Consider the following 25,243-nt stretch of genomic DNA (forward strand, 5'->3'; position numbering starts at 1 on the left):
CTGACGTCTCCTTCTGAAAAGGGCATTGGTCACCTGGCGGATGCAGCAATGTACGGCAAACTGGGAGATGTTGGAAATGTCCCCAGTAGCGGATTGGAAGGAGCCGGTGGCATAGAAGTTGTGAGACACCGTCACCTTCACTGCCACCGACAGAGACGTCCTGCTCCTCAGCTGTGGCTGCAGATCTCCGCGAAGCAGGTGGCAGATCTCAGTGACCACCGCCCTTCTGAATCGCAGCCTCCGAACACACTGCTCGTCAGACATGTTCAGATATGAGAACTGCTGGCGGTATACCCTGGGTGGGTAAGGCCTCCTTTGCCGACGCCTGTTGCCCCTTCTCCGTCTGGCCATGACTGGCACTCTCTCACGGCGTCTCTGAGCCCTTTGAATGCAATGGAGAAGCCCAACGTTTCCACCCATTGCAGGCCCCATTATATGTTTCCAATCAATGCTATGGCTCTGAAGTTAAAGACAAGTGCAAAGCTGTGGCCTGAAGCCACAAGTGCCTGTGCGAGTGTTGAGCCAAACCAGAAAGCTCTCTACCTTTGTCTCTCTCCAAAGACCCGTCTCTCACAAAGAAGGAGTGTTGCAAAATGGCTGCCATTTCTACTGCAGGAGGAGTGCCCTTTAATTAGCGCCCCCCGCGCCCCGCAGCGACTGGGAACCGTTCCCCTCTACCAGTCGCTAGGGGTGCCAGGCGCACAATAGGCCGGCGCCACTGAATTTCCGGTTTGGGGTGCACAAAGGGCGTTGCACCATGAAATGACGTCGGGATCTGCGCGCGCAGCTGAGCGCACGCAAAGGCTTGGCGCCGCCGCTAAATCTTAACTGAAGTTGGCGAGAGGCGCAGATCGCGCTGCGCCCGGGCGCTAGCCGCTTAGCACCCCACATCTCCTCCTCCTAAGGCGCTAGCGGCTGGCGCAAACAACTGAATTTCTAGGCCAGTATGTCATGTATTAATAATATCAGAAATCTGTTCATAGGATGAGGTACCTCTTGGAATATGGCTTTTTCCTTTACATGGTTACCGACCCTCCTGCCAGTGGAAACAGTTTCTCCCTATTTACTTTCTCAAAACCCTTCATAATTTTGAACACATGCTGGAGTTAGATACTGTTGCAACTGATAACCAGAGCGCACAGATTTAAGGTGATTGGCAAAAGAACCAGAGGCGACATGAGGAAACACTTCAGTGTGGTAGAATTTTGTTCTTCCATCCTCGCTAAAATTCACCGTATTTGACTCCAGCGTAAGTACGGAGGTGAAGTGAAATGAATTTGCACCACCTGCATCCAACTCCCTGGTAAACATAAGAGGAAAACAACTCAATTGCTCCCAAATTAGGCAGTATTTAATTCAGCAACATGGCTGCAAGCTGGAAGGAGAGAGATGAATGGAAACCAGTGCGGTATGGTTGAGCTTGTGCTGAAACTGAAGTGGGTCTACAGGCGGAGTTCTGTGTTACTTATGATTCTTGCCGTACCTGGCCACTGCACGTATACTGCAGGTATTATGTCGCTGCCCATGGATTGCCACTTCACAGCGACAGTGAAGTTGCAGTATTATGCAGACAGGCACAATCTCTCACATAGATACATCAACACACTCAACACGTTTACACTCATATACACAGCTGCATTTCTTTTCCTGCTGTCAAACATTTTCATAATAACAAATACAGTTACATTGTTACACACACACAGTTACTTATTTTCAAATCCCTCCATGGCCTCGCCCTTTCCTATCTCTGTAATCTCCTTCAGCCCCAGAACCCCACGAGATATCTGCGCTCCTCTAATTCTGCCCTTTTGAGAATCCCTGATTATAATCGCTCAACCTTTGGTGGCCGTGCCTTCTGTTGCCTAGGCCCTAAGCTCTGGAATTCCCTGCCTAAACCGCTCCGCCTCGCTACCTCTCTTTCCTCCTTTAAGACGCTCCTTAAAACCTACCTCTTTGACCAAGCTTTTGGTCACCTGCCCTAATTTATCCTTATGTGGATCGGTGTCAAATTTTTTGTCTTAAAATACTCCTGTGCAGCGCCTTGGCACGTTTTACTACGTTAAAGGCGCTATATAAATACAAGTTGTTGTTGTTACACGTACAAACAGCCACATTTTAACATTCTCTCACATTGGGTGCACTCTTCTATTGAGACACAGTCACATCCCCTTACAGTCTCTGCCAGTCTCCCTCATGCATACATCACTTACCCATGCAGCCTCACTGTCATACACTTCCTCTTGTATTTTCTCTCCTATTCAGAATCAGACAGTGATGCACTCCCACAATCATTTACACTGATCAATACAGCTATGTTCGCACACTTATACACTTTCACACATGCATTGCCACACTTACTTTCATTCTCCTAAACTTTATCACACTCGTACGATTATGCTTACGCATGCGCTCATACTCTCATGATTTGGTATAGATACAGTTACATGTGCAGTCACATTCACTTTTGTGTTCCTAATCAAACACACTCACACAAGCACACTCGAATGTAGAATCATACTCACTCCTCTGTGTGGATTTGTCACACTTCTGTTCATGCATTATCCCACTCACTATCTCTCTGGTGCAAAGGCTGTTGTCTTTAATTTACTTGTTTGTGGGTTGCTTCTACCTGCAATGTTTATGTGAGATCAGGCAGGGGCGGGTTAACACATGGGCCCATGCCCAGGGACCCCAGCTAAATATGGGACCCCTGGGAAACTCACCATAGCACAGAAGAACTGCATACAGCTGCTGGCTCTGTTTCATTTCAGCGTTGTATATTGTGATATGATTTGCTTTATTTTAAGAGAATTGTGTAAGCCATTTCTTCATGCATTTTACTACATGGTTGTGTTTTAATGGATCGATGGGGGGCTGCTGTGCGCGAGCTGTGAGGTGGCTCTGAATGTCCTTGGTGCCCAGGCTCCCTAGAGATTTTAATCTGGCTCTAAGAACAAGGGATATGGAGAAGCAGGCTCGAAGGGCAGTTTAGCCGACCTCTGCTCCTATTTCTTATATTCTTATCAGGAACGTGGAATCATTAATCAGCTAAACCTGAACAAAACTCTCAGGGGAATGATGGATGAGTCAGGGAAATGATGAGAACAGAGTAATGCAGTTAATTACCTGCTGCAAAACATTATTTTAGCCTCACCGTCACAAATCTTTGACAAGTTCTTTTCCCATTTAATAAAACAGACAAAGTCGGAACACAGAACAACTTAAAAGGGGACAGAAAATTTAAAGAGATAAAATCCAGCCTAATTACACAATAGTGATTGTTGCTCTCTACTCAACAGATTTTTTTTTATATTACTCGGATAAATGATTCAAATTTGTCGTAAATCTATTATGAAGATTTGATCATTACTTTGTGCAAATGTTAAATACAATGTTATTGGTATTACTGAGCTGAATATTTTTTTGCCACAATCATTCTCCAAGTGCTAAAATGTAAGTTCTGAACATTTGCAGTTTGTTCAGACAACCCTTGATATAGTCTAAAAGCATTAGCAATTAAACATCAGCTGTGATCCTGACTAAAAAACCAACGTTGTTCGATTTAATTCATCACAAATATTCTTCTTTCATCCTTTATCTATTATCAGTCAGTTACCTGTAAATCTCCTTAAAGCCATGTGATCTGTTGTATATACCAACTGGGGGTATGTGTTGGAGTCTGCAATATATACCAATTGTGTGTTTGGGTCTGTATACACTGACAGTGTATATGGTGGGGTCTTTCCTAGATACACAATATATATGGTGGGGTCTGTCCTATATAGTGACAACGGGGGCGATTTTAACCCTACTCGCTCAGCAGAAACCTGGCGGGTGGGCAGTTAAAATCACCCCGGCTCTTACCTGTCTGAAAGCTGCCATGATCGCAACACCTGCAATTTTAACCTGATCTCCTGAGCAGGCAGTAAGGACACGTGCCCAGAGCCAACTTTACATATCCATGTTATGGCCCGATGACATCATTGAGACCCGACTGTAATTTCAACTCAGGGCTGAGCAGGGAATCCACCTGGAGTTAAAATCCAGGTGTCTTTAATGGAGTTTGTATTATATACACTATATATGGTGGAGTCTATATTATATGCCATTTCGCGTATGGTGCAGGCCTGGCTACAGACTGACATTGCATCTGCCGGCATCTGCACTATATACTGAGTGTATCTGATGGGATTATGCTATATAATGACTGTGTCCTTGTGTACATATTGGGGTCTGTTCTACAAACCTAATGTGTGTTTATTGGAGTCTGCACTATGTATATAATGAGCTTGGTATGTGCACGTGTTGGGGCCTGCAACATGTACCTATTGCATGAGTTTGTTGAGGCCTATAATATATATCGACAGTCTGTGTCCTACACTGTACGCTAAAGGCTAATTGTGCTGTGATCCAATTTGTTAACAGAATTTATTTGTCGCTGGTTTGGGTGTTGTCGTTTTGTCCTTGTGATTTTGCTATGCAGCCTGTAGAGGGCACTGTCATAATACAGTTCAACTACTTTCATTGGGAGCCCAATGAAAGTAGTTAACTTGAGAATGCTGAATTCATCCATAGCCAAGCAACTGTAAAATCTATTTCTGGGCAGTGATATGTTTTAATGGATGTTCTGAACAACTTGTTGATAGTAACAAAGAAAGAAAAAAAAGGGGCAACTTGCATTAATATAACGTCTTTCACAACCTAAGGATGACCCAAAGCGCTTTACAACCAATGAAGTACTTTTTGGAGTGTCGTCACTGTTGTAATGTAGGAAACCTGACAGCCAATTTGTGCACAGCAAGCTCCCACAAACAGCAATGTGATAATGACCGGATAATCTGTTGTTTTCTGTGATGTTGATCGAGGGATCAATGTTTTCCAGGACACCAGGGTTAACACCCCTGCTCTTCTTCGAAATAGTGCTGTCATTTTTTACGTCCACCTGAGAGAGCAGACGGGTCCTCGGTTTAACGTCTGTACTGAAAATACAACAACAAATGACTTGAACGGTAGCCCTGGTGGAATGTCATTCTGAAATATGATATTTTTACATCAGATTCATTCAAAATATGTGAGTGAGGACATCTAACCGGGTGCTGTGTATAATATGGTTCAAAATCATAGATCGTTCAAAAGCAACACCAAGAAAAGGATATTCTCCATGGATTAAATCTCAGTGGGAAGCCTTTTCCTACTTGTACGAGCCCAGCCTGAAGTTTTATTTTTTGCTGCCAAAACTTTGGTTTTAATTTAAGTCTGAACCTCTCCACCCTCCACCAGTAAACTTCATGTACTTACACCAACAACCTGGGTTGAAGTGCAGGCTATATTGAATGTAACTACTTTTTACTTTTGGAGACTATGGGATGAGAATTAAACATGCTTAGTCGCCATCAACATAAATTCCATATTTAGACAGTAATTATTCCTCATTCATACTGAGCCTCAAAATCATGGTGGCCCAGAAATTCCTGGGGCTGGAGAGTTGCATTTACACCTGGGGAGAGGGGCAAAATATGGACCAAAATATGCTAAAATCATTCCATCGCATTTGGACTAACAACAACAACAACTTGCCTTTCATGTAGTAAAACATCCCAAAGCACTTCACAGGAGCGTTATCAAACAAAATTTGACACCGAGCCATGTAAGGAGATATTAGGACAGGTTACGTGGGTTTTAAGGAGCGTCCTAAAGGAGGAGAGAGTAGCAGGAAGGTTTTTGGAGGGAACCAAGGCAAATGAGTGTAGGGCAGGAAAGTGAAGTTGAGGTAGAAGATCAGCCATGATCTTACTGAATGACAGAGCAGGTCCGAGCTCTGTATGTCTTACTCTTGCTCCCATTTCTTATATTCTTATGAATTCCAGAGCTTAGGGCCTAGGCAGCTGAAGGCACAGCCGCCAATGGTGGAGCGATGAAAATTGGGGAAGCGCAAGAGGCCAGAATAGGAGGAGTGCAGAGATCTCGGAGGGCTGTAGGTCTGGAGGAGCTTACCGAGATAGGGACAGGCAAGGCCATGGAGGGATTTGGAAACAAGGATGAGAATTTTAAACTCGAGGCGAACTTTTGATAAAGATTGTTCAGACTCTTTAGCAGTTATTAAAGAGTTATTTTTATATTTTACAATTATAATCGGTGATTTATTTTGAGACCAAACTCTAGAAATTACTGTTGTTGATCTAAGTGGAAAATTTGAATGACGCTCCTTTCTGCTACTTTAATAGAGATTTGAACGTGTTTAAAAGAATGAGTTAACTCCTGTGCTAAAATAGCAGACCAAGAAACAGCGAACTGTTATAAACCTTTATAAAACACTGGTTCAGCCTCAACTGGAGTATTGTGTCCAATTCTGGGCACCGCACTTTAGGAAGGATGTGAAGGCCTTAGAGAGGGTGCAGAAAAGATTTACAAGAATGGTTCCAGGGATGAGGGACGTCAGTTACATGGATAGACTGGAGAAGCTGGGGTTGTTCTCCTTAAAGCAGAGACGGTTGAGAGGAAATCAGACAGAGAGAAACTGTTCCCGTTGGTGGAAGGGTCGAGAACCAGAGGACACAGGTTTAAGGTGATTGGCAGAAGAACCAAAGATGACATGAGGGGAAACTTTTTTATGCAGTGAGTGATTAGGATCTGGAATGCACTGCCTGAAAGGGTGGTGGAGGCAGATTCAATCGTGGCTTTCAGAAGGGAATTAGATAAGTACATGAAGGAAAAAAAAATTGCAGGGCTACGGGGAAAGGGTAGAGGAGTGGGACTAGCTGAAGTGCTCTTGCAGAGAGCCGGCATGGGCTCGATGGGCCGAATGGCCTCCTTCTGTGCAGTAACCATTCTATGATTCTCAACAGTAATTACTCGGTTTAAAAATGTGCTGTGGTATAGCAAGAAACAAATTGAAACGATAGTCAAGAAATACGTTATTTTGCTAATAATAGCGCAATATACATGATTCATCATACAGTTTTTGTTCCAGCATAGTGTGGTATATTCTCTCTTATGGGTTAGTATATACATCAGAAAATATTTATGCATAAGTATAAAAATAAATTCCAAATTGTTGAAAAATGCACCAAATTTAGTGTCCTGACACTCCTACCCTAAGGAATAAACTTTGTATATGAAGTACCCACTTCTAAAATTGCCACTGCACCACTGAAACATACAGAAATGAAATGGCAGATACTAATTTTTGGTACTGTGAAATAGAATCATTTTTTTTCTCCCTCCTCACCTAAAAATGCTGACAGCTCATGTTCACATGGGCGCTTAACAGCAAGGGGTCACTGGATAGCTATCAGGAGCAGGAACCCTGGCTAAAGCCAATTATAGAATTCTACAGTCATCCTAGCTGTAATTAGGTAATCCAGCAGTTCTGGGATCAATCCCAGCTCATTATTACAGCAGGCAATGCCTCCATAGCCTTGCCCCGCCCTATCTCTGTAACTTCCTCCAATGAAACAGCTCACCCTCTCCCCAGTAGCCTCTTCCTCTGACTATTGCCTCTTGTGCATACTTACCCCCGCCCCGCCCCGCCCCGCCCCAGATCCTATCCCTTTCACACACCATTGGTTGCCGTAACTTCACCTGCCTAGGCCCTATGCTCTGGAACACCTTTCCTAAGGCCCTTCACCTCTCCTCCTTTAAAACCCTCCTTAAAACCTACCTCTTTGACCAAGCTTTTGGTCACCCCTCCTAATATCTGCTCCTTTAGCTCAGCATCTACTTTTCCCCCTATGTCTTTGTGAAGCACCTTGGTTGTTTTGCTCTGTTATATAAATGCAAGTTGATGTTGTTGTTGTTGTTGTTATTTACCAATTGAATCTCCGGGAACTTCCAGAGTCTAACTTAACCGCCTGTTAGCTATTAATGGGAGATAAAGGAAAGAGAGAACTTGCATTTACATAGCGTCTTTCACAACCTCACGATGTCCTAAAGCGCTTTACAACCAATTAAGTACTTTTTGGAGTGTAATCACTGTTGTAATGTAGGAAACCTGACAGCCAATTTGCACACAGCAAGATCCCACAAAAGAAAAGTGATAACGACCAGATAATCTGTTTTAGTGGTGTTGGTTGAGTGATAAATGTTGACCAGGGCACCAGGAAAGAACTCCCCTGTTCTTCTCCGGAAAGTGCCATGGGAGTTTAGAGGGTCACCTGAGAGGGCAGATGGGGTCTTGGTTTAATGTCTCATCTGAAAGACGGCAGCACCGACAGTGTAGATCTCCCTCAGTACTGCACTGAAGCACCAGCTTAGATCATGCACTCAAGTCGCTGGAGTGGGGTATGAACTCATGGCCTTCTGACTCAGTGCTACCACTGAACCACAGCTGACACCTACATTGAGGGATTTGGATGGCATCAGAAGCTACCAAAATAAAGCTTAAGCATCATATTGAGTATGTGAAAGCTGATATTAGATAACAACATTAAAATCACACTGGGCTAGCTGTATTTTTTTTAGTCCATTTCCAAAGCAGTAATGACTGTGAATGTGAATCCAATTATCGGTGCATCTCACATTGTGGATGTGCAATGATGTACGCACTGAAGGGTTAATAATCCTGTGATATTGACTGCACATCTGTCAAGAATCCACATTTGATTGCCAGGAAACGCTATTACATGTGTCCATTATACAGTAATAATGGACAACCGGGAGTGATTGCAAAAACAGCAACCTAATCAAATGACTTAAACATTATAAACAGCAAGGGTGAAATGTGAGCAATTTGCAACCAGCAGCCGTACCGTGAGGTGTGATTGCAGCTTTGATATTATTCCAGGGAATATGTGCATAGTTTACAGCTTGCAATTCATGATTGTGGTTTAAACTATTCTACCACAGGGCTCCTGGCTGGTTGTAGCTGCTGTTGCAATATCCTGTTCTCTTGATGCAGAATAATAACACTTGCAATTATACAGTCCCTTATCACATCAAAACATCACAACTTGGCTCCACACAATGAATTACTTTGTGTAAGTGCTGCCATTGTTGATCTAAGAGTGTGGAGAAAGGCTAGCCATTGTGATGCAATCACTGAAACTTTATTTAATGGTAACCAACAGCTGCTTACTGGAGAGCAACACACCCAATGTATATCAGATAGAAATGTTCTTTATGTTTATAAAATTTTTTTAAATCAAGGACGCTGGTTTGCAGTTTAATTAAAAATGTTCAGAAACATGCCAAAAATCATCAAATTCCATTTAATATAAACATCATTTTGGCTTATCAAGCCACTGTAAACCATTCAAAAACTAAATGTGGCACTTGCTACTACAAGGAATATTTGCGGTAAGTAGCATAGATGCACTTAAGGGGATGAGGGGGAAAGGAATAGAAGGTTATGTTGATAGGGTTAGATAAAGAGGGGTGGGAGGAGGCTCGTGTGGAGCATAAACACCGCCATAAACCTGTTGGCCCGAATGGCCTGTTTCTGTTCTGTAAGTTCTATGTAATTCTGTGTGAATGAAGATATCTGAGTTATTTAAAACAAAGCTTGCAATGGACAGTACATTTTTCAGCTGGGATGATATTTTATAACAGCTTCTGTTTACTTCTTTAAAAAAAAAACTGTTTTTATCTGAACTTTAATTGTTTATATTCAAGTGGTGTCTCACACTCTATTATGCTCCTTGTTTTAATGATGGCTACTTGTTATAAATACTGAAGTCCGTTCTTCAAGTTGCTGCCTGGAGTGTGTGTGGGTTTAGGGCTGGATGGAAACAAATATTGGATTCTCGTGCCCCAGAACAGTTTCTGACTGTTTACACGCCACTCGAAACCTTTGGAACACATTTACCTGAAACCCTGCTATTTATACCAATAAAAATAACCAGAGCAATAGTTGTAACTGAGAAAGCACTAAGAACTTGATTGTTTTTGACTTTATCCTGCAGTGCTCTCTCAAAAGGGGACAATGATGAAACAGAGTGTGTGTCTCAGTGGGTAGCAGTCTTGCCTCTGAGTCAGAATGTTGTTGGTTCAAATCCCACTCTAGGCTGACATTCCCAGTGCAGTACTGAGGGAGTGTGGCACTGTTAAAGGTGCCGTCTATTGGATGAGACGTTAAACCAAGGCCCCATCTGCCCTCTCTAGGTGGACGTAAAAGAACCCACGGCACTATTTTGAACAAGAGGAGGAGTGTTTTCCCTGGTGTCCTGGCCAATATTTATCCCTCAACCAACATCAATAAAACAGATGGTCTGGTCATTATCACATTGCTGTTTGTGGGACCTTGCTGTGTGCAAATTGACTGCCAGGTTTCCTACAAAAGTGACCAGACCTCAAAAAGTAGTAAAATACTGCGGATGCTGGAAATCTGAAATAACAACAGAAAATGCTGGAAACACTCAGCAGGCTAGGCAGCATTGAGGAGAGATAAACAGAGTCAACGTATTGAGTCGGGGACCCTTCAGAACTACGAAGGTTCCCCGACTCGAAACGTTGATTCTGTTTCTCTCTCCTCAATGCTGCCTAGCCTGCTGAGTGTTTCCAGCATTTTCTGTTGTTATCTCAAAAAGTACTTGATTGGCTGCAAAGCACTTTGTAATGTCCTGAGGCCGTGAAAGGCGCTATATAAATGCACGTCTTCCTTTCCTAATGCCTGTGCTACAGATGCTTCCTGCAAATGTTATTTTTTTTGCATCCATATAGAGGGAAAGGATGAGCATGGTGCCAAGCATCTTTTCAATACACCTGTCGTATTCTTTTGTCTCCGCGAAAAGGTGGAGGGGGGAATCTCAGCTTGCGGGCGGCAGTAACAACACCAGAAGTTGCGGATGGACAATGACAGGCACTCTAGGGGTTAAAACAGCGAAGGTGCAGCGTGTTTACAGACAATTCCGCTCGGTCCCGCCCCCTCCTCCTCCTCTCTGCGCCCATTGGACCAGCTCGCGGAGTCGCGTCGGCGCTGACTTGGCTGGGGCTTTCCCAATTGGCTAGCTGTGCCGTCAGTCAGGGTGCGGTGGGCGTGTCTGTCCCTGTGGAGCGAGGTAGCGCGTGCAGGAAGCAGGAATCCGGGCTGCTGCTGCTGATCTGTGAGCAAGTGGCTTCAGAGATGAGTGGGATGCACATCCCGTTTCTGACAACAGACATGATCCCGACAGCCAGGTGAGCAACAACAACAAGAACTGCAGCGCTTGCATTTGCTCAGATTGCACGGGGGGGGGGAAAAGATTGCAACCAACAACAAACAAACACAGAAGAGAAAACTCCCAGTTTAAAACCTGCAGACCTGATCCGCGCGATGTCGAGAAAGAAGACATTGAAGAGCAAAAGTAACACGTCTCCCACCACCACCTTACCAGCAGGAAGAGGAAAAGAACAGGAGAAATCGGGGAAAAGCAACTCCGGTGGGCAGGGTCCGATTAACGGGGTGACCCTTCCAAACAGACCCTCTCTGAGCAACAGCAGCGAGTTCTATGACATCGCTTTTAAGGTTGGTTCTTCAAAAACGGAAAACCTCCGCTCACTAAATACTGAGTTTAATGTTGCGGTAAATCGTTAGTTTGGTGTTTCTGTATATACATGATGACAAGGAATTTATTGCATGCATGTTTTGCATTATACTATTTTACAGTAAAGTCATCAATCAGAATTAAAAGTCTCTGTTCCCGATAGCTATTTTAATCGGGCAAACAAAATATCTGCAATACAAGACATGCAAACGTATTTTAAAGAACGTGTTGCTATTTTTACATAGAATGTACAGCACAGAAACAGGCCATTCGGCCCAACCGTTTATGCTCCACACGAGTTGCTATTTATTTTACTTCGTTCTCGTATTAAACATTTAGACGTAGAGTGAAAGTGACGGCGTGATCAGTCTTCACACTCTCTCAAGTGATTGCTAAATTTAAGCAAGAGCACAACAATTCATTTGTTTGTGCTCTCTTGAGAATCGTGCAGCACAGAAGGAGGCCATTCGTCCCATCGTGCCCGTGCCGGCTCTCTCAAAGAGCTATTCAATTAGTCCCGCTCTTTCCCCATAGCCCCTTTGTAAGTATAGAAGATCCAGTTGCCTTTGTGCTCTCTTCCCCATTTTAATTGTGATGGTTCTCGTTATATGATTTCACTTATAAAACCCCAGGCTGTAAATTGCATGCTCCTTGTTAACATCTGAATTACTAGTGGTAAATGAGAGGGATTGGCGACGTGGATTATGGATGTGACACCACTGTGCAGTATGCATGGATTAAAGGGCCCATGGGATCGACTTATTGTTTCCTGGTTTGATGCTAGTTTCGATAAGTATTGCACATTAACAAAAAGAAACACGTCTCATTCAAAAACGCAGAGCCCATTGAGGAAGAATAAAATGCTCCGATTGTCTGTAAACTCCTCCCTCAGTCGACCTCCTTTTTTTTCAATACTTCAAGGCTGTACCGAGCACGTCTAAACTCGGGCAGTGACACAAGTTTTCACTTAACTCAATTACTTTTTTTGCGATAAGGGTAACACCGGTCGTGTCATTTTGCCCACAGTGTTAGGTAAACAGAAAAAGTTTTCCAAATACCTGTTCAAATAAAGACTCGGCCCGTTTTTTTTTAAAGTGACCCATAGTTAAATGGTGACACGCTGCAGTCGATAGCAGTCCCAGCATTTATCTAAGGAGTTGGCCTTGGAGCTGTGGGATGGGGGTGGGTTAAACTAGTAATATCATAGCTTGGAGCAGGGTAACCAGTAATATCATAGCTCGGAGCGGGGTAACCAGTAATATCACAGCTTGGAGTGGGGTAACCAGTAATATCATAGCTTGGAGCGGGGTAACCAGTAATATCATAGCTTGGAGCGAGGTAACTAGTAATATCATAGCTTGGAGCGAGGTAACTAGTAATATCATAGCTTGGAGCAGGGTAACCAGTAATATCATAGCTTGGAGCGGGGTAACCAGTAATATCATAGCTTGGAGCCGGGTAACCAGTAATATCATAGCTCGGAGTGGGGTAACCAGTAATATCATAGCTCGGAGCGGGGTAACCAGTAATATCCTAGCTCGGAGTGGGGTAACCAGTAATATCATAGCTCGGAGTGGGGTAACTAGTAATATCCTAGCTTGGAGTGGGGTAACCAGTAATATCATAGCTTGGAGCGGGGTAACCAGTAATATCATAGCTTGGAGCCGGGTAACCAGTAATATCATAGCTCGGAGTGGGGTAACCAGTAATATCACAGCTCAGTTTGCAACTGATGGTAATCTTGGTAGCCATCAGTTAAAATAATCCATCATCCCAAGAGAAGGTCGTGATGTGATTGTTTCTAATGTAAAAATACATCATTAAACCAAAAATAAATGAAGAGATAACAGCGGGCAACTCATCAAATAGACGAAGAATACTTTCCCTTTAATGTATTTACTGAATGCTATACATGTGCATTTGTGTAGGATTTTCGTCATCATGCTAGGGTCAATTTTAACTCCTCTGTGGTGCCATCTCATGATGATCAATGCTAACTTCTCACTCATCATTGCACAATTCTTGTTTAAAGTTTTGAATGAGTTGACAAGCGTGGTGCCATGGTGCACAGCACAGTGAAGCAGTAACGCGCAGTGCTGTGGCCAAGAATGGACACCGGTTGGAGGAGTTCCCGATCGCCACAGCTTGAGGAGGCGCGGAACGGAAGGCAGGCACTTCCCAATAGGAGAACAGGAATACCGGGACTGTTGTTCCTGGGCCAATGGGAGAACAGGAACATCGGGAAATTTTCCCTGGGCCAATGGGAGAACAGGAACATGGGGGCAGTAGTCCCTGGGCCAATGGGAGAACAGGAAGGGGGGGTCGTTGTCCCTGAGCCAATGGGAGGACAGGAACATCAGAACTGTTGTTCCTGGACCAATGAGACAATAGGAACATCAAGACAGTTGCCCCTGGGCCAATGGGAGAACAGGAGCATGGGGGCAGTTGCCCCTGGGCCAATGGGAGAACAGGAACATGGGGGCAGTTGCCCCTGGGCCAATGGGAGAACAGGAACATGGGGGCAGTTGCCCCTGGGCCAATGGGAGAACAGGAACATGGGGGCAGTTGCCCCTGGGCCAATGGGAGAACAGGAACATGGGGCAGTTGCTCCTGGGCCAATGGGAGAACAGGAACATGGGGGCAGTTGCCCCTGGGTCAATGTTCCAGGGTTCTCAGTGGTTGGTTCAAAGCATCACAGGCAGAGAGCGAGCTGTGGGTAGATAGACACACTCCTTGCTGCAGGATGTGCATCACCAAGGTGCCGTTAAAGAGGATCTACTGTAGTAGAAGCTGCTTTGTGTGATCACTGTTTGGTAGTCATTCATTCAGTGCAATCATTTTCAGAACACTCGTTTGTTCTTTTCCGAGCTTGCAAAAGCTGGCTCATCACCTGAATTCTTTCAGTGCTATCTGTTCTTTAAAGCTTCCCCCCTCCCCATTCAATCAGCAACAGTTCAATCGCATGAACTCCAACAGTCCCTTCTGAGAGTTTTCCCAAGTGTCCATTTTCCAGTGTTTCCTTGAACAGAGGCCCAACCAGTCCCCATCCACCACCACCCTCCTCCGCCTGGCTGAACTTGATCTCACATTGAACAACTTCTCCTTTGACTCCACTCACTTCCTCCAAATTAAAGGTGTTGCTATGGGTACCCGCATGGGTCCTAGCTGTGCCTGTCTTTTCGTGGGCTATGTGGAACACTCTTTGTTCCAGTCCTACTCAGGTCTCCCCCCTCACCTCTTTTTCTGGTACATTGATGACTGTATCGGTGCCATTTCCTGCTCTCGCCCTGAACTAGACAATTTCATTCACTTTGCCTCCAATTTCCACCCCTCCCTCACCTTCACATGGTCCATCTCCGACTCTTCCCTTCCCTTCCTCGACTTCTCCGTCTCCATCTCTGGGGATAGGTTATTGACCAACATTCAGTACAAGCCCACTGACTCCCACAGCTACCTGGACTACACTTCCTCCCACCCCGCCTCCTGTAAGGACTCTATTCCATTCTCCTAGTTTCTCCGTCTCCGCTGCATCTGCTCCGACGATGCCACCTTCCACACCAGTGCTTCCGACATGTCTTCCTTTTTCCTCAGCCGAGGATTCCCCTCTACCGTGGTTGACACGGCCCTCGACCGTGTCCGTTCTATCTCCTGCACTTCAGCCCTCACCCCTGCCCCTCCCTCCCGGAACCACGATAGGGTTCCCCTTGTCCTCACCTTTCACCCCACCAGCCTCCACATTCAACGGATCATCCTCCGCCATTTCCGCCACCTCCAACATGATCCCACCACCAAAGGCATCTTCCCCTCCCCTCCCCTTTCAGCATTCTGTAGGAACCGCTCCCTCCGAGACACCCTAGTCCACTCCTCTATCACCCCCAGCACCCCTTCTCCTTCGCCCGGCACCTTCCCGTGCAAGCGCAGGAGATGCAACACTTGCCCATATACCTCCCCGCTTCCCACTGTCCGGGGCCCCAAACACCCCTTCCAGGTGAAACAGCGATTTACTTGTACTTCTTGCAATCTAGTATACTGTATTCGCTGCTCACGATGTGGTCTCCTCTACATTGGGGAGACCAAACGCAGATTGGGTGACCGCTTTGCGGAACACCTCCGTTCAGTCTGTAAGGGTGACCCCGAGCTTCCGGTCGCCTGTCATTTCAATTCACCGCTCCATTCCCACTCGGACCTCACCGTCCGCGGCCTCTTGCATTGTTCCACGGAAGCTCACCGTGAACTCGAGGAACAGCACCTCATCTTCCGATTAGGCACTTTACAGCCTTCCGGACTCAATATCGAGTTCAACAATTTCAGATCATAACCTCGGCCCCTATTATATTTTTATATTTTTTATCCACACTTTTGGTTTGTGCCTTTTCCTTTCTCTCTCTCTCCCACATGGCAGCTGTCTCTCACTCTGCCAGCGCATTTCACACTTCATCTAGAGCCATTGTCTGTGTCTTTACCTGTCCTATTACTATCTCGTCTCACCTTGAATATCTCTTAATGGCTCTTCTTTCATCCCCTCCCCCATTTCCCAGCCCCCAAACTGCCTTTTGGTTCATTTCCTGCCTTTTCTCTCAGTTCTGTAGAAGGGTTTCGACCTGAAACATTGACTCTATTTTTCTCTCCACGGATGTTGCCTGGCCTGCTGAGTTTTTCCAGCATTTTCTGTTGTTATTTTGGAGTTCCAGCATTCGCAGTATGTTGTTATCGTTCCAGTGTGAGCTTAGTTAGTAAGTGTAGGCAGCGGATGTTTGACCTTAGAATGTGGGAGCGGCGAGGGGGTGGGGAGCTTACCACATCTAAGCCCGATCTCCTCCTCACCCATCAGTCTCCAACAGGGAATAATCAGGAATAGGAACTCGGATCGAACTAAAATCGGATGTTTACATTTCTCACTTATACTCGTACTATGGTAGTATTGCAGTAAGCAATTTTTTTGCTCTTGCTTGTCCAACTATAATGCTCAGAGTAGGCTGATTTTTTTTCTCTTCTTCCCCTGCACACCCCCAACATCCATATTTTCTCCCCTCCCTAAGCCAGTGGCTCATGGTTACGCTGCTGACTACTCTTTAGTAGCTGACCAGTGGTTAAAGATTTGACAGAGAAGATACAGGACTACGGGGGAGAGAGCAGGGCTGTGGGTTTAGTTTTGGAATGCCTTAGTACGGAACTGGCTTCGACTGATGGGCTGAATGGCCTCCTTCTGTGTCACAAGAGAGAGTATCAAGCAGTTCAGCAATGAGGGCATCACAGTTGAACGCAGTCCTCTCCTTACCCAATATACAGTGTTTCTCAGTAAGGGTCACTGCCTGGATAGTGGTCAGGGAATGCTGACCACTATCTCTTTCACTTCTCAACCCAGGGGCACTGAGACCCGTTGGAGGTGCCGGGCTACTTTCTCACTCTGCAACTTTCTCGCTCTGCTAATAGGGTTAGCTGAAGTAGGGTGGGAGCAGGCTTATGTGGAGCATAAACACCAGCATAGACCTGTCGTGCCGAATGGCCTGTTTCTGTGCTGTACATTCTCTGCAATACATGGAAGTAACATTTTGTTCATGTTTTATGCATTGCATCGCTCGTAGAAGGCTGAATTGGGAAAAAAAATCACAAAAAACCTGATTTGGTTTCATGCCATTATTAATCAATGGATTTGAAGCTGAGAATTCCCAGGGTGATCACCCCAGGCAGCTTCTGGTATGTTGCAAAAGTGTGCGGGAACTTTTAACAACTCTGTAAATGACTGTCACCAATCTTACATGTGGCCCTTGCTGTCTCAATAACAACCAGTTGTTTTATTTTAGGTAATGTTAGTTGGAGACTCTGGAGTGGGGAAAACCTGTTTACTGGTGCGTTTTAAGGATGGAGCTTTCTTAGCAGGGAGTTTTATTTCCACAGTGGGAATTGACTTCAGGGTGAGATTCTCTTACATTTTATATTTCCTCGCTGGTCACACTTGGAATGTGTTTAAATGTGCTGTTCAGACAATTGTCATAATATGAATCACGGAATCATACAGCACAGAAGAGGGCCATTCGGCGCATCGTGCCTGTGCTGGCTCTTAGAGAGAGCTATCCAATTAGTCCCACTGGCTGTGTGTATATATACACACACATCTATATGGGTGTTTGTATTTACACTGCATTCGTGTTGGGAGTGAGTATTTCTTGTTATTTATTGGTTTGGATTTGTGCCAATGCACATGGAATCCATTTGGCTAAATGCACTATTTTTCGCCCACTGGTTTGATATACGCTGCCTGTCAGTGAATGGCGCATAAAAATAAATGTGTAGCTTTCCATCATTTTTATCACCTCCACATAAATGAGACGAGGTTACTGAATTCTTGCACATGCATTAGAGGCTGTGTGCCAGCTCCTGCTAATGGCTGCTGAGCTGTCCAGTCCAGAGAGGTCCTAAGTTCCATTCCCTGGCCAGTACCTGGATCAGCTGATCTCAGTCGGGGCTATTTATGGGGCCATTTTCCCGGGCTCAGTATGTGGACGAATCAGCCGAAGGTGCCGCCCATTGTGTTTGATGTCTGCTGGGTAAGGAGTGTACGTGTGCAATTCTCCAGGCTCCCCTGCGATGCCTCCACAGGCGAATAGCCCGCTAACAGCTCACACGGGCAAGCATGGCCACTTGTGTTGAGGTACGGGAGGGCTCCATTGCCTGTGGAACCAAAGCCCGTTCATCACCTTCAGAATATTTTTTTTGTAGATACAGTAGCAGCAGCACTAGTGAGTGTGCAAATCAGCTCAGTGCAATGGTCCACAATGAGATTCTTTCACACTGAGCAGTATTCCTGTGCTCTGTGTAGGAGTTGTATTGGTAAATGTATTGCTGTTCAATGAGAATTGAATGCATGAAAATGAATCTTTAGAAACCATGATGCAATGTATTTTTCATGCAATATGTGAAATTATAAAAGCCTGTGGGGATGACAGTAAGATTATACTGCAGATGTTTCGATGAACCCTATTTGGGATGATGGAGCCTGGAACTAGTATAGGTCAACAGCTGCAAATTTGCAGCAAATGGATTGCTGCTAGCCAATTGTGTAGAGTTAAAGAATCAGGGCCGTTTCGTTTTCTGTGCAATGATGTACGATAAATTGGAGTCTGTCCTGTGTAGCAGAGATACACAAGCTTCATAGTTTAGTGATTGAAAAAAACAGGACTGGGTGATTTGGCAAATCATTCCACAGCACAGAAGGAGGCCACTTGGCCCATTGTGCCTGTGCCAGCTCTTTGAAAGAGCGATCCAATTAGTCCCGCTCCCTCACTTTTTCCCCACAGCCCTGCAATTGTTTCCTTTTCAAGTATATATCCAATTCCCTTTTGGAAAGTTTCTATTGAATCTGCATCCACCGCCCTTTCAGGCAGTGCATTCCAGATCAAACCTCGCTGGGTTAAAAAAAAAAATTCTCCTCATCTCCCCCTCTGGTTCTTTTGCCAACTACCTTAAATCTGTGTCCTCTGGTTATCCACCCTCCTGCCAGTGGAAACAGTTTCTCCTTATTTACTCTATCTAAAGCCTTCAAATGGGGAGGAGTTTGTTTATGGTTGTAGTAATTCCTAATGAAACAAAATACAGTTGGCTGCCAGCTTTCTCTCCCGCCTGTCTCCTGTGGGAAATGACTGGGGTATGGGCTCAAAAGTGCCAGACAGCTTCCATTGCCTTGCCCCCAAGTGACCATTCTTCATGTGTGAGTCGAGACAGTGAGTGCTCTTAAGCTAACCAACTGTGGAGGGCATCACAGCAGAGCCTGATCTTGTTTGTGCTCTACCTCTACACACATGCACGTTTCCACACAGGGCACTGAAAGAGTGGATCTCTGGCTAAAGGGATCACTTAAGGCTAAAGGGATCAAGGGGTATGGAGAGAAGGCAGGGACAGGGTACTGAATTTGGATGATCAGCCATAATCTCATTGAATGGCGGAGCAGGCTCGAAGGGCCGAATGGCCTACTCCTGCTCCTATCTTCTATGTTTCTATGCTTACTTTTCTACTCCCTAGCCCAGGAGTGCTGCTTTGACTGATTTTCAGCTAACTTGGGAGAAATGGGGCCTCAAACCTGGGACCTTCCATTCTGTAGGGCTTAGTACCACACCAGGTGATGTCCTTATCCACCATCGGGGCAGCTACCAAAATAAAAATAAAATTATTGATTACTTATTTATAAATCATCCCAGCTTCTACTGCAGGAACAAAATATATAATAAGGAACCATGGAATGCATTGTTTATTCTGCTTGTGGCTGTGTCTCTTGTCTTTTATCAGACTATCCTTATTTATGGAATAAATTGTGTATTTCACTGTTATCCTCTTGTGTATCCTCTGTGCATCACATGCATAGTCTTCAGACCACGGGAAAGTTGCCCTCACTATATTTACGTACCACTTAAGAAATCAAAATATATTCGTAAAGTGCTGTGGCAATGCCCATGGCTGATGAATATAAGATAGTGGCGGAGTAAGGAGAAAGACTTCAGAAACTTGCTCCACAGGACAACCTAGTGGCTAGAGCCTGTAATTACCATGTGACAGTTTTAATCTAGCAAAATTGAACAGGAAATGTTGACATGGCAATATACAATGGAAAAATATGATAAAAAGGTGTGACCAGAAATTGCGACAATGGAAGTAAGGTTTGTGGGCAGGAAGTGCATGCCCTAAGCAAGAGTTTTAGCGATATGTCATTTGGCTAAATCTATCCATGGCCCCTCCTATTTCTCATCTACATGCTGCCCCTTGGCGGCGACATCCGAAAACAGTGTCAGTTTCCACATGTACGCTGATGACGCACAGCTCTACCTCACCTCTCTCGACCCCACCACTGTCTCTAAGTTGTCAGATTCCAGTACTGGATGAGCAGAAATTTCCTCCAACTAAATATTGGGAATACCGAAGCCATTGTCTTCGGTCCCCACCACAAGCGTCGTTCCCTAGCCATCGACTCCATCCCTCTCCCTAGCATCTGGGGTCTGAGGCTGAACCAGACTGTTCGCAACCTTGGTGTCATATTTGACCCTGAAATGAGTTTCAACCACATATTTGTGCCATAATTATGACCACCTATTTCGACCTCCGCATCATTGTCCGACTCCGCCCCTGCCTCCGCTTATAGAAACATAGAAGATAGGAGCAGGAGTAGGCCATTTGGCCCCTCGAGCCTGCTCCGCCATTCAATGCGATCATGGCTGATCATCCAAGTTCAGTACCCGGTACCTGCTTTCTCCCCATACCCCTTGATCCCTTTAGCCTTAAGAAATATATCCAACTCCTTCTTGAATATATTTAATGAATTGGCCTCTACTGCCTTCTGTGGTAGAGAATTCCACAGGTTCACCACTCTCTGGGTAAAGAAATTCCTCCTAATTTCTGTCCTAAAAGGCCTACCCCTTATCCTTAGACTGTGACCCCTGGTTCTGGATTCCCCGACCATCGGGAACATCCTCCCTGCATCTAGTCTGTCCAATCCTGCCAGAATTTTATGTTTCAAAGAGATCCCCTCTCATTCTTCTAAACTCCAGCGAGTACAAGCCCAATCGACCCAATCTCTCCTCATATGTCATTCCTGCCATCCCAGGTATCAGCCTGGTGAATCTTCACTGAACTCCTTCCATGGCAAGAATATCCTTCCTCAGATAAGGCGACCAAAACTGCACACAATACTCAAGATGTGGTCTCACCTTATAAGAACATAAGAAATAGGAGCAGGAGTAGGCCAATCGGCCCCTCGAGCCTGCTCCACCATTCAATAAGATCATGGCTGATCTGATCCTAACCTCAAATCTTCTATCACTCTCCATCCACCCGAGCCCATGTGATCTCCCGGGAGAGGCGAAAAACCAGATAAAAGACCCAATGGCCAATTTGGGAGAAAAAAATCTGGGAAATTCCTCTCTGACCCATCTAGGCGATCGAAACTCGTCCAGGAGATCACTCTGTCCCTATATTTTCTACAGTACTTACCTTCTGTAAAGGCGATCTCCACCCCAGCCAGGAACAGGAATAAAACCATCTCCTGATATCTGCTGCTGAAACCCTCATCCATGCCTTTGTTACCTCTAGACTTGACTATTCCAACACAATCCTGGCTGGCCTCCCACATTCTACCGTATGTAAACTTCAGGTCATCCAAAACTCTGTTGCCCATGTCCTAACTCTCACCAAGTCCCATTCACCCATCACCCCTGTGCTCGCTGACCTACATTGGCTCCCGGTTAAGCAACGCCTCGATTTTTAAAAATTCTCATCCTTGTTTTTAAATCCCTCCATGGCCTCGCCCCTCCCTATCTCTCTCATCTCCTCCAGCCCCACAGCCCACCGAGATATCTGTGCTCCTCTAATTCTGGCCTCTTGAACATCCCTGATTTTAATTGCTCAACCATTGGTGGTCGTGCCTTCAGCTGCCAAGGCCCTAAACACTAGAAGTCCCTCCCTAAACCTCTCCGCCTTTATTTCCTCCTTTAAGTTGCTCCTTAAAACCTACCGCTGCCCTAATTTCTCCTTATGTGGCTCGGTGCCAAATTTGTTGTATAACACTCTTGTGAAGCGCCTACGTTAAAGGCGTTATATAAATACAAGTTGTTGTTGTTTAGTGGGATTAGCTGAAATCTCACTTGCGACTGGGGTTAACTGAGGCCTCTTGCTCTCTGGAGTCCAAAGCAGTGAAGGTTTAAGGTTACTTGGGAATGGAGTCCTTTTTCAATAATGTTCTCCCCCACTGAAGTCTGCTTGATGTTATCCGGTTCCTATTTCAGTACAGAAAGAACTTGCATTTATGTACATCCTTTCATGTTCTTAGTACGTCCCAAAGTACTTTGCAGCCAATGGATTGGTTTTGAAGTGTTGTCACTTGTTTTGGAGGCGAACACAGCAACCAATTTGCACACGGGACAAACAGCAGTGAGATGAGTGACCAGTTAACCTGTTAGCAAAATACTGCGGATGCTGGAAATCCGAAATAACAACAGAAAATGCTGGAAAAACTCAGCAGGCCAGGCAACATCCGTGGAGAGGGAAATAGAGTCAACATTTCAGGTCGAAACCCTTCGAAGGGTTTCGACCTGAAACGTTGACTCTATTTCTCTCTCCACGGATGTTGCCTGGCCTGCTGAGTTTTTCCAGCATTTTCTGTTGTTAGACCAGTTAACCTGGTTCACTGGTGTTTGTTGAGGGATGAATATTGGCCAGGACACCAGGAGAACTCCTCTGCTCCTCTTCAAAAATCCACCAGAGCATCTTTTACATCCACCTGAACAGACAGAGCCTCAGTTAACATTTCTTCTGTGCTCAAGTCTCTAAAGTGAGGCTTGAACCCAAGACCCTCTGACTCCCGAGGCGAGAGGGCTACCAACCGAGCCACAACTGACACCTGATACTAAAGTATTGAAATTAAACAATATGGGGGAGAAATTGGCCTGGTTTGCGCCTCCCGTTAGCGCCTCCGAGGGGGGGGGGGGTAACAGGGCACTAAGGGCTTACCGACCAGGTGCGGTGAAATCACCGACGCCTGTGAACTTCCCTGACAGGTTTGTGCTGGCGCTAAAACTTACCGCCTCGATCTCATGCGCCCCGGAGATCGTGACGTCATCCGGTGCGCAGCGCCCCGTTACCGCCCCGCATGAATTATTCGCTTCCACCCCCTGCAGCATTGCCAGGCGTCAACAACGGCAGCTGCAGGAGGCGATGTCACCTCGGCTGGCCGCTTGGGGAGTGCTAATTAAAGGCAGTGGTGGTCAGGTAGGGCAACATTTATTTATGTCCCTATTCTGGTGTTTTTTTATATTTTGCACCCCGCGATTGCTAAGCCCTGCACTCTCTTCGAGTGTTTGGGGCTGCAATGCATGTATTGCAGCTGCCGTTGACCAACAGACACAACCTGAGGATTCCTTCAATGCAGCATTGGCCCTTCCCTTTAAGGGAGGAAGGAGCCTGTAAAACCGGCCACGCTGCACGGAACATTGCTCAGCGCTCTGCCGCTACCGCCACTTCTCACTCCCTGTAGCGCTCTAAGGGAAGTGGTAGCACTTGATTTAGTGCATCGCTTCCCTCTTGGAGCACGAAACTGGAAGTTCCCGGCAGATTCAAATGTTTTTCACCCGGCGATACTTTTGCGCTCCCATAAAAGTTATCGCCCCAAACGGGGTGCAACGCAATTTCTAGCCCTATGACTTTCTGTTCAGGAAGTGAGTAAGACTGATCTGTATTTACACTCTCCTGCTGATTTATTTATTTCACCCTCTGCCACTCATTACCTCCCCTTGGTGGTACAGCTGAGACTGAATTTGGAATGTGCATATTGGGAATTGATTGACATGAATGCACACTTGACTATTGCATTGCATAGCGAGTCCTTCAATGTTTTTTTTTATAATCTTCAACATTTCCGCTCCATCTATTCCCCTTTGACTGGACGTGCAGACCAAGGGAAGAGCAACTTCAGAGACATTACTAAGCACTGTGGATAATCACTTTGGCCGTCGGGAAATCATTCGTGCTGTAATCGACTTGCAATCATTCCAGAACATCTCCTTGTGGCTGAAACAACTCCCAAAGGTGAAGAGCATAGCTGGAATGCAGACAGAAGCAGCTTTTGTGTTGGGGCGGAGGGGGAGGAAAGTAATGATCTTTCTGTTGAGTTGGCATTCCAAAAATTTTTTGGATGCCTTGGCGGGTTGCCACAATAATATGGGGTTGGATTCATTCCACAGGCAACTCCACTTCATTTGAAACCCTAACCGTGTTCCCAATATAACAACAGAAGACGCTGGAAAAACTCAGCAGGCCAGGCAACATCCGTGGAGAGAGAAATAGAGTCAATGTTTCGGGTCAAAACCCTTCTACAGAACTGAGAGAAAAGGCAGGAAATGAAACAAAAGGCAGTTTGGGGGCTGGGAAATGGGGGAGGGGATGAAAGAAGAGACATTAAGAGATATTCAAGGTGAGACGAGATAGTAATAGGACAGGTAAAGACACAGACAATGGCTCTAGATGAAGTGTGAAATGCGCTGGCAGAGTGAAAGACAGCTGCCATGTGGGGGAGAGAGAGAAAGGAAAAGTCACAAACCAAAAGGGTGGATAAAAAATATAATAGGGGCCGAGGTTATGATCTGAAATTGTTGAACTCGATATTGAGTCCGGAAGGCTGTAAAGTGCTAATCGGAAGATGAGGTGCTGTTCCTCGAGTTTACAGTGAGCTTCCATGGAACAATGCAAGAGGCCGCAGACGGTGAGGTCTGAGTGGGAATGGAACGGTGAATTGAAATGGCGATCTCCGTGTTCCCAATACTTTGTTCCATACCAAAGGCAGAGAATTAACTGATAAATTTGTGACCTCAAATTGAAGCCAAATTTTTCGTTGTACTTTTTATTGTGCTATGGGTTTGGACACCTTTCCACCCTCCATAAACCTGAGCTCACCTAAATCTCGGCTGCGCGTGTCCTAACTCGCACCAAATCCCGTTCGCCCATCACCCCTGTGCTCGCTGACCTACATTGGCTCCAGATGCGGCAACGCCTCAATTTCAAAAGTCTCATCCTTGCCCCGTCAAGAAGGTAAGAGCCCATGGGATCCAGGACAATTTGGCACATTGGATCCAAAATTGGCTTAGTGGCAGGAGGCAGAGGGTGATGGTCGAAGGTTGTTTTTGTGACTGGAAGCCTGTGTCCAGTGGTGTGCCGCAGGGATCAGTGCTGGGTCCTTTGCTGTTTGTAGTGTACATTAATGATTTAGATATGAATGTAGGAGGTATGATCAGTAAGTTTGCAGATGA

General features: G+C 45.5%; 1 protein-coding gene across 3 annotated transcripts in view; it reads left to right on the forward strand.

Moving 5' to 3' along the window:
- LOC147110492 (ras-related protein Rab-26-like) overlaps window positions 1–25,243 on the forward strand; it is a 494,956-nt gene that overhangs the window by 27,877 nt on the left and 441,836 nt on the right. The window contains exons 1-2 of one of the 3 annotated variants that reach the window (XM_086000510.1): window positions 10,970–11,440; window positions 17,264–17,374. The exons of 1 other annotated variant lie outside the window; for it this stretch is intronic. In XM_086000510.1, the coding sequence (XP_085856636.1) occupies window positions 11,249–11,440; window positions 17,264–17,374 (303 nt within the window). In that variant the 5' untranslated portion in view covers window positions 10,970–11,248. Of the gene's footprint in view, window positions 1–10,969; window positions 11,441–17,263; window positions 17,375–25,243 lie in introns of those variants that run through there. One more of the 3 variants, XM_086000512.1, reaches the window with a different exon arrangement.

The sequence above is a fragment of the Somniosus microcephalus genome, chromosome 11 (genome assembly GCF_052327205.1).
Source record: "Somniosus microcephalus isolate GS21.2 chromosome 11, FLI_Smic_1.0, whole genome shotgun sequence".
Classification (NCBI taxonomy): Eukaryota; Metazoa; Chordata; class Chondrichthyes; order Squaliformes; family Somniosidae; genus Somniosus; species Somniosus microcephalus.